Raw genomic sequence first — 10,768 nt, forward strand, 5'->3', positions numbered from 1 at the left:
GCTGCGTAATGAGGGCAATCCACTTACTCCAAGTAGCATTGGTGGCATGGTGGGTAGAGGGAACCTTTCCTCTGAACATCCATCCCAGCACCGGTAGTCGGGGTGCCAGAAGGAGTTGTGCCTCTGTACCAATCACCTCCGAGGCGGCTTGGACTCCTTCATAGGCGGCCAAGATTTCCTTTTCTGTTGGAGTATAGTTATCTTCAGACCCCCTGTAGCTCCGACTCCAAAATCCCAATGGTCGGCCTCGGGTCTCGCCAGGCACCTTCTGCCAAAGGCTCCAGGACAGACCATGGCTCCCGGCTGCAGAGTAGAGCACGTTCTTCACATCTGGTCCTGTCCTGACTGGACCAAGGGCTACAGCATGAGCAATCTCCTGCTTGATTTGGATGAAAGCTTGCTGCTGCTCAGGGCCCCAATGGAAGTTGTTCTTCTTGCGGGTAACCAGATAAAGGGGTCTCACAATCTGACTATACTCAGGGATGTGCATCCTCCAGAAACCTATAGCACCTAAGAAAGCTTGTGTTTCCTTCTTATCAGTTGGTGGGGACATAGCAGTGATTTTGTTAATAACATCTGCAGGAATCTGACGCCGTCCATCTTGCCACTTCACTCCCAAAAACTGAATTTCTCGGGCAGGTCCCTTGACTTTGCTCTTCTTAATGGCAAATCCGGCTTCCAAGAGAATATGAATTATCTTCTCTCCTTTCTCGAACACTTCTATTGCCGTGTTCCCCCAAACAATGATATCATCAATATATTGTAAATGTTCTGGAGCCTCACCCTCTTCTAGTGCAGCCTGGATCAGTCCATGACAGATGGTAGGACTGTGTTTCCACCCCTGGGGCAGTCGGTTCCAGGTATACTGCACTCCCCTCCATGTAAAAGCAAACTGGGGCCTGCATTCTGCTGCCAGAGGTATGGAGAAAAATGCGTTAGCTATATCAATGGTCGCGTACCACTTTGCTGCCTTGGACTCCAGCTCGTACTGCAGTTCCAGTATGTCCGGTACAGCCGCACTCAGTGGTGGAGTCACTTCATTCAAGGCACGATAGTCCACAGTCAATCTCCATTCTCCGTCAGATTTTCGCACGGGCCAGATAGGGCTGTTGAAGGGTGAGTGGGTTTTACTGACCACCCCTTGGCTCTCCAGCTCTCGGATCATTTTGTGGATGGGGATCACGGCATCTCGATTCGTCCGGTACTGCCTGCGGTGCACTGTTGAGGTGGCAATTGGCACTCGTTGTTCCTCTACCTTCAAGAGTCCTACTGCAGATGGGTTCTCTGATAGTCCAGACAAGGTATTCAATTGTTTAATACCCTCTATCTCCACTGCAGCTATTCCAAAAGCCCACCTGAATCCCTTAGGATCTTTGTAATAGCCATTCCGGAGGAAGTCTATGCCCAAAATACACGGAGCCTCTGGACCAGTCACAATCGGATGTTCCTGCCACTCCTTCCCAGTCAAGCTCACCTCAGCTTCCAACAAAGTCAACTGTTGTGATCCCCCTGTCACTCCAGCAATGGAAACAGGTTCTGTCCCCACGTGTTCCGATGGCATTAAGGTACACTGTGATCCGGTGTCAACCAATGCTTCATAGTCTTGTGGCTCTGATGTGCCAGGCCATCTGATCCACACCTTCCAGAATACCCGGTTCTCCCGTGCCTCTTCCTGGCTGGAGGCAGGGCCCCTCTAAGCCAGATTGTCCTTCTTTCCCTGGGCATATGCCTTAGAAGTTCCTTCAAGGGGATCGGACATGTCATCGTCATCAGCATACTTAACATCTCGGCTACGAGCGACCGGAGCTGCTATCCTTTTGGTGATACTTTCTCTTTTCTTCAAATCATGCACCCGTTGTGCCAAAGCAGCGGTGGGTTTTCTGTCCCATCTCCTCATGTCTTCTCCAGACTCACGCAGAAAAGCCCATAACTCAGCCCGTGGGATGTACCTTCTTTCCCCATCAAAGGAGCGCCAGCGTTGGACACCAGGGCCTCTAATTTGTACAGCTGAGATTTGAATAAGGTCCTCCTTAATCTCTTCCCGGAGTTTCTTATGATTCTCCTCTATTTTGTCCTCTAGTTTCTGCAGTCGGGTTTCCACTGCTGCAATTCTGGCATGAGTTGGGCCATGCACAGCATCTGCATACGCTCGAAGCTTCTTTGCCATATCGAGCACAGTCTCATATGTATCATCCCGCTTCATTATTGCTAGGGCAGAAGCGTATTCAGGTGGCCCAAGTCGCACAAGTTTCCTCCACATTATAGGTGTGCATGGTACCAGGTCCGGATTCCTAGTTGTTGTATCATCTGAGAAAATGAGCTCTGCCACCGCCATCTCTCTCAGGCGTTGGATCGCCTGTTCTATGGTCTTCCACCGTGTCTGCTGCATATAGAGATCATCCGTACACAGGTATCGTTCTGCTACGCTTCTTAGGACCCGTTCCCAGAGGCTGTGAGGGTTAGCCCCCCTCATCATACCTTGATCAATGACAGGATCATGTGACAGGGATCCCAAATGCCTCGCTTCAGTACCATCCAAAATTGTAACCTCCCCTGCAGCATCCCAAAGGCGGACTAACCAACTAATTATAGATTCGTCAGGTTGTCGTCTGTAATCCTTTCTTAGGCCTCTGAGGTCCTTCAGAGAAAAGGAGTCAATATTAGCTCCAGATTCTGTGCCCCTTGATGTGGCCTCTGATTTTGGTGAGGGTCCTTCTCCTGCATCATCATCATCATCCTCCACCTTTCGATCAGTCTTGCCTTTACACTTTCCACCTCTTGTATTAGCTGCAACAGCCATGGGTTGGGGCCTATTGTCTGATTCAGCTGCTAGCCTGGAGCCTGGGATGTTAGCTGCAGCCTGGGTCACTGGGATAGTAACTAACTTATCTCCCTGTTCCCTTTCTGCTATCTGCTGCTCCACAGTATCTAGCAGAGTACGGTAAACAAACGCCAAGGCCCAGCTCACTGCAGTAACCCTTTCCTCCTTAGTATTACCATGGCACTTCTCCCTCAAATACTTTGCCACCTCGACTGGATCCTGAATTTGATCAGATGGAAAGTCCCAATCTATAGGATCGGAAAATTCCTTTAAAGTCTGGCCCATGTCCTCCCATTTCCCACTCCAGTCAAGATTTTTCCTGCTTTGTTTTACTCCTAAGTCAGGAGTGTCTCTAACCCCTCTAGAAATCTCAGTCTTCATTTTATACACACTCCAGACAGTATAGGAAAGGCTTAATAAATTAAATGCCAGAAAGATGGTTTCTTTCAAACTCAGGGGAAATTCAGTATTTTCTAATAGAGATGTCAACAATTTGGAGGACAAGAAGGAGGACAAAGGCTGAAAAGCCCCTTCCCCTTCTTCTCCCCAAACAAACTGAGTAAACAACCATAACAGCAACCCATACATTCCTGAGATGAAGTCCAGCATTTTTATCCGACACATCATCACACATAAGACCAGCACAATGACTATTCTGGTTAGTGCCCCCCGCTTACAAAAGCTACTTATTAGGGACAACATCAGAGCTATTTTTGGGTAAGGAAATAACCCCAGGGACCACAAAAGTATTAAAACTTCAAAAACCCCTAGGGACCAGAAATACCGGCAAGCTTCCACTCCAAATGACATTATGAATCACCAATATGCCCACCAAAATAGCCAAAACCAAAATATTATTGTTATAGGTTTTTTTCCACTGTTTTTTTTTTTTTGGCCTCCGTTTCCCGGCCAATGCACCAAAAAGTATATTGTCCTGGTTTAGGACAAATTAGGGGAAATCTCCAAAAGGGAGCCCCCCGAACAAAACAAACCTCCAACCACCCCTCCCCCAACACCGGGTTCGGGAAGGAATTTCTCGGAGGAGCAAAGTGGAAAACAAAACCTATTTATTTACAAGTAACAAAAGAACACTCCCCAACACAAGAAAAGGAAAGAAACAGACTTTGTGTATGGTGAGGGCGTCAAGCTTCTCTTGCAAGCTCCAGGTGTCCTGGACGTCTCAGGTCAGGTCCGGAACCGGTCCAGTATCTTCAGGGGAGGGTAAGAAAGAGGGAACAAAAGAAAAGAAAAAAACAGCGCAAAAAGCAGAAAGCAAGCAAGCAAAGCGGCTAGCCAAGCCAAGCAGCAAAAAGCCAAGAGCCAAAAAGCCTGGTCAAGCACTCCCCCCCCTCTCTTCCCCGCCCCGCCACAGCAAGACGGCCGGGGGGGGGGAAGAGAGAAAAGGCACAGCTGCCAGACACAACACACGATATTGGGATAAAGGCTGTCAACCCACGACAATTGATTAAATACCAGCTTCAAAAACACATACTGAAAATAATCTAAAAAAATTGATCAGATAAGGTCAATTAGACATAAAGGAGCAAATTTATATGTGTTTAAAAATGTAGTTTTTTATTTATTTTGTCTCTGGTGTGGTCCAAAAAAGTCCAGCTAGTCTGCTGAAGAGGCTATAAAGAAATGTAAATAAAAGCAGAAAACCAAGGAATTTTTTATAATATTCCTAATAAATTTAAAATATGGAATATATTCATTTTTTGGCCCAATAACAAATCCAAATTATCACTATGTGACAGTAGCATATTTTGAAAATATATCCTCTCTTTTTTAATATATATTGAAGAATCAGGTAAGAAAATAGCTGTTTAATAGTGTGATTTAGTAGCTGATTAATAGTGTGAAGGAGACATTATGAACAAATGTAATATATGTGGAACTCAACATTATTAATTTTTGTGGGCACATTGGTTAAATGGTAGTAGTCCAGAGGTGTGCAGACTGTTATAGCACAGCCATAAAGTTTCTATCTAAATTAACCTGCAAAAGTGCCAGATATGCATTAACCTGGGCAAAATAAAAATTATATAGTGTCACTTTCTTTCCCCTTTAGCTAGTAGGATCTCATATTTCTATGAGGCACTTAACACAGAAATTTGTCCATCTTAGCCTCCAAGCAATTATTTACAGAATATTCCATTTTCAATGCCTAAGTCTCTATAATGGAGAATTGTAAGGCACATCAGCGGAATTACATCAAGATATTAAAATTATTGTTGCTGTAACAGTGGTTCATTCCTGGTTATATGCTTATGGGGTATTTTTCCATTTCATGTTTAATCTTTTTTTTTTTTCCTTCACTTCCAGGAGCTGGAGTTTTCAAACCTGTTTGCAGTCCTTCACTGTATCCACTCATTCTTTGCAGCCAAAGTGGCTTGTTTGGACCCTTTGTATGTAGGCAGCCAAGCCACAGCTTCTGCTGCTCCCACAACTTCTGGTACTGGCAAATTAAAGTATTCTACTTGACATCCCCCATGACAGCACTGCCACTTAACAAGGAGACATAAAAATGTATAAATATAAGTTTTAGACCTTTGGTGAACCATGTATGTGGAAACCAACCCTGGAGGCAAGACATCTTGCAGCATCAGCAGATAAATGGTGATGTGGGATCATAATTTCATCTCGGTTCTGCAAGACATCAGTAAATAATCCTAGTCAAAACCCCAGAATAGGATGGATATGCTTTTAGTTTTATCTATTTGTACTTACATAGTGCTTTAAGCAACAGTGGAAGCAAAGGAATAAATGGCGAAATGAAGCACTTGAGTATTTAATAAAATTTTCAAATTGCTGTAATAATACACAAATAGAATTGTCATTTTCCTCTTTTAAGATGTTTTTTAATGACAATATGCTAAACTCTGAGTATGAACATAATGCCCTATTGTTATATTGTAAATAAGACCAAGCATACAGTACATGGTGACAAAGGAGATAAACATGAAAAGACATTTGTGTAAGTACCTCCTCAAATAAGAAAGCACTTTAAGCACTGCTGTACATCCACACTTGTTTTCATACATGGAATCATGCTGCTTTTTCCATTTTGTTCTCTTCATCTAACAGGAACAACAGCAAACATATAGCCATACTGGTCTGATACATTAAAAACAAAACAAAACAAAACAAGCCACAAAAAGAAAAAACACTTTCATGGATAAGTTCCTCTTCTTCAAGTAAAAATAATGGCATATTAATTTAATTTTAATTATAAATTAGTGCAAGTACAAAACATAGTGTGTCATCTGTTTATTTCCTCCTTTTTTTTTGTTAAGAATTAAATACTGTAAATCTAACAGTCTTTGTTCACAAGAGTTGGAAATTGTTTCAGACAATACACTTAATATATTGTTTCCACGGCTAACCTTGATTTCACATCATAGTTGGAACTTATGTTTCATTTAAACTCTCAACAAATAGACATTTTTCATTATGCTTTAAAAATTATTTTACCCTTTGAATTCTTAATAAGTTATTTAATAAATATATTGGTAGTAAGACGGGAATAAATTGAATAAGCTATAAAGAATGCATTACAGAATGCATAATTTCTTTGTTTTTTAAGACCTTTGCATCATTCTGGATCAAGTACTAGTTTCAGAGTATCATTTAATGGTTAAATATAAAGGAGTTTAAAATTATTAACTTTGTTTAATTGAAATTTTATAATATAATTTTTGTGCTATGACACACATGAGTGACTCGTGTGGAAAAAAGGTATATATTTTCAGGAGTAGTTTTTGGGGTTTCTATTTATTGTTTTGAAATCAAAACTACCTTTCCCCCCCCCCTCCACTTAGATTTGTTAGAGGCACTTATGAGATAGGACCACCATCTTCCTTGTGTAGCAGAAAGAGTAATTCTATAACATCCGTTTCTATGGGTTAAGATGATCAATACTTCAAAAGTGAAGCCAGAGGAGAACTTATCCAAATGGGAGCAATTCAAAATGCAAAGCAAGGACAAAAGATGAATGAAATTAAGGAGCAAATCATGTGTCTGGTTTTTTTGCTTTGCATTAGAAATATTTGGATTTACTTGTGTGAGAGTAACATTGTTTTGTAGCATAGCTGATCTAATTTGATACTAGTTCCAAATAATCTGAAAATATTTGGGAGAGGGGAACTCTTTTATCACTTTCAAAGGTCTTCTGTTACACACGTACTTCCTATTAGTACACCTTCAAGGGCTACACATTTATTTTCTATCCTAAATTCAGTGGAATGATGTAACAATCCAGCTATTAAATGCCACTCTAAGTGGCATCAAAATTCTATCTTTTCATAGACACCATAATGAAATTTTTAATAAATTGTCCCTAAATAAGGGGGTCACATCTGAAGGATAGATAAAGCTACCATGGCTGTCCATAGGATCTCGAGCTTGGACACAAACCCCAGATATTTTGAATCTAAAGCTATAACAGTTTAAGAGGTTTAACAAAGGTAACTCAGGCACTGCCCTGGCATAGAAAGCATATACAGGAAACACAAATTTTGGCAGAGCATTGACAGTGATGAAAAGAGAAGCCTAATATCTTTTAATGACAGTTCTCAGTGCTGCCAAATAATCTCCTCTACTTCAGTGCATTACTGTGGCACTGTCACAACAGTGTGGCCATGTGCTACCACCTCTGCTGCCAATAGCAGAATCTGAAACTGGAGAGGTGCTGGTTGAATATTTTCTCTTCAACTGTTCCTGTGATGTGCAGTTGCATTACTGAATCTGAGGGGCGTTTAGGAGTCATGCTTGAATGAGCGTAACATTTACCCAAACCAGCACAAAATATGCCATTGCAAATTTCTGTAGATGAAGGAATATGAAAGCCCCCCTGAAGATCTCTGTCAAGAATTCTCTTTATAGAACACCTGGATTCATCACTGAGAGTTTTGCAACTGAGCATTAAATATAGAATATTTAAGAAACACATTAGCCTGTAATTTTTTGTTGTTGTTGTTGTTGCTTTTCTAAGGACGTAAACTGGTGGGGCTTCATCGGTACTTTTATTTTCAAGAAGAAAAGTGCTATTGAGAGAATATAAGATGTCATAGCTTTAACTGCAGGTCAGTGTTGATTTGTAAATGCAGCAGGCATTTGTGCAGTGACCTGACAAAATATTCAGAGGCGACTCTGCATCCAACCTTGCCCTTGTAGAGCAACTTGGTCAGAAATTCAGTCTTGAACCAAAGAGGCAAAATTTTAAATTCTGTGTTATAACTAATCCTGAAATATCAAAATAAAATTTACAAACATATTAAATGGCTGCATTTTGCATTTAAATGCCTACATTTAAAGCATAGTGAACTCCATATGCATATGTCAAAACTCAGGCTTTGCGTTTCAGCCTGTCATTTCACACATAGAGTATAATGAATACAAAAGTGTTTTTTAAGTCAACACAGACCATTGACAATGAAAAGACAGAATTATAATGAGCCATCAGCTTTTGCTAAAAATCTGTATGCAAGTGATAGCAAATATTTTAACAAGAAAGAGTAAACAAACCAATCCATAGCATAATACGTAATTTGTTCTCTTTATGTCATGATATTTTCAAGTAAGTTTAATAAAGAAAACTCTTTATAGTACTGTGCCTATTGATGTTATATAGTATGACAAAAATACGCAATCTTAAGTATAACTAAATGTATTTGGCTTGATTTGGTTTGCTTTATGATGGGAATTTTAGATTGTCTGGTCTGCACAGAATTAATCATATGCTAGGTTATAGTGTTAGCATAATTTTATTATGGAAGTGTTACAAATTTGAATACATTTATTCTTGATTTCATTAGTAAATGAATATGCTTCATTTTCTAAATCTTTTTAAAAATAACAGTCACAGATTTTCAGAAGAGCTTTGCATTCCAGTAACACAAAGGCGCCTTTGAAATAAAAATCAGCATATATTTAGCTGTTGGCCATTTTATCATGTTAATTAAGTACATCAAGAACTTAGTGCAGAAGAGCTAGTTGTAAGAGGGCTATTTTTTTAAACCAGTCATTTAAAGTTTTATCTATTAAACTAGAATTATTAAGAATGCGAACCAATAATATACAGTATCAATATGCTTTGAGAAAAGAATAATGGAAAATCTTGTTTTCGAAATTAGTTCTTGATTCCACAAAATGATATTTATTTATTTTAAATGCAGAGACTTATCAGAACACCTCAAAGTGAATGATTAAACCTGTAGTTGTCAACACTGCAGCCCGTTATTTTAAATTTGATTTGTTTTATTCAATGCCTTAAGATGTTTCTTGTATCAGCCAAAATGTTAAAAAAGGCTTGAGGTCTTGAGAATGTACAACTGTTCCCTTAGAAATTCAGATCAGTTTTCATTCTTTCTTGGCAGTTCCAAGAAAGCTTTTGGAAATTTTATTAAGATTAAAAACACTGAGCCCTACATTTAACTTTCTATTTATTTATGTGGTGGTTTGGTCTCTGAAAAAGTCTAGTGTCTGAAAAAAGTTAAAGCTGATTTTAAAAAGTTCTGTCTCAGGCAGTTATGAGTCTGAGCTTAAAGCTCACACCTCTGACTGGTTCAGTATTATGGGAAACATGAAAGACTCACTTAAGATCCCAGAATTTAAGTACCTGTCTTAGATGCCTGAGGTTGCACCTCAGGCACTTCAAAAGGGAAACACAAGGTGGGAATATAGCTTAAGATCTCTGAAGGTGCACGTGTATGTGTCTCTCTTTCTCTTTGTTTCTCTAAGGAACTAGAGGTGCTTCTATTTTAGTGTTTTCATTTTATCAGGAATGTGCTTTTTAAGCCAGGCTCCTGCCTACAGCCACTCATGCAATTTTTCTTATCACAGAGCAGTCATCAAGCACATGAGCTGTTTCTTTCAAGATGACACTAAGCAAGCATCCCAGTTCCAGGTCCTGGTGGGCTTTCAGACCATGCAGCCCAACTGAAATGAGTCCAGAGGAAAAATCCCTCTGGGATGCTACCAGCAAGAGTGTCAGGTCCTGGTGCCAGCCTTTTCTGGGGCTGTGGCAGCTGCTGCTCATGCACCATGGAGAAAAAGCTGAAAAAGCTAAAAAAGCTTAAAAAAGCTGAGCTTCACAGTGTAGCCCCCTGGAGCTCAGTGCCTGGAAGGGGATGCTGTGCTGCAGCAAGGGGCAGAATGAAGCTGAAAAAGGCTGACGCTGCCCAGACAGGTGATTCTGCATCACTTTTTCCCTCACCACACCAGTATTGGCTGCAAGCAGGCTGCACCATGCTGGTCAGCCCTCTGCCCCTGCTGCATCTTCCTCCCCATCTGCCACAAACACAGCCCTGAATATTGGCTCTGGGCTCCCCAAGCACCCTTCCATGTTCGCTCACTCCGGTTGCTCAGACAGATGCCAAACTGTTTTTAGCTGCATAATGGAGCCTCTAAACCTTGTACAGGGCCAGGGGACAGAGTTAAGGTTTATGGCAAGAGCATAATGGCAAGAGCTTGAGTGTGTGATTAACTTTCAGGTTATAGCAAATAAAGTCTTATCTGTGCTTAAGTGCTTTCCTGACTTGGAGGGATATTAAGTGGAATTACTTTATTTTCCTGGAATAAGTTCTAAAATGTCAACATATTTCTACTTGCTTGGCTCCATTTTCAGGAAGTTTAGCAGAGGCAGTGGCTCATATCCTCTTAAAACCATAAAGAAAAAAACATTGGAATGCTGGAAAAAAACACCTCTTGTTCAGATTCTCTATATTATTACAGTACATTGCATAATCTATTGAAATATATTGAACAATGTGCAAACAAATGCTTTCATTTGCATTTCCTTGTCAGTTTTCGCCATGCTGTACATGCCTTCCACTTTCAAAAACTTTCTCCACAGGAATCCCAGCTATCTGATACAGAAATCTTTTGCTATTCAGTATATACTAATATATAATGCTCTGTGTGTATGTGTGGGTGTGTGTGTGTGTA

General features: G+C 40.6%; 1 protein-coding gene across 2 annotated transcripts in view; it reads left to right on the forward strand.

Annotated features, from left to right (window-relative positions):
• Positions 1 to 8,315, forward strand: part of SNTG1 (syntrophin gamma 1) — a 319,348-nt gene extending 311,033 nt beyond the window's left edge. For both annotated transcript variants that reach the window (XM_058044990.1, XM_058044982.1), the window contains exon 18: positions 5,147 to 8,315. In XM_058044990.1, the coding sequence (XP_057900973.1) occupies positions 5,147 to 5,305 (159 nt within the window). In that variant the 3' untranslated portion in view covers positions 5,306 to 8,315. The remainder of the gene's footprint in view (positions 1 to 5,146) is intronic.
• The last annotated feature ends 2,453 nt before the right edge of the window (positions 8,316 to 10,768 follow it).

This window comes from Melospiza georgiana, chromosome 1 (assembly GCF_028018845.1).
Source record: "Melospiza georgiana isolate bMelGeo1 chromosome 1, bMelGeo1.pri, whole genome shotgun sequence".
Classification (NCBI taxonomy): domain Eukaryota; kingdom Metazoa; phylum Chordata; class Aves; order Passeriformes; family Passerellidae; genus Melospiza; species Melospiza georgiana.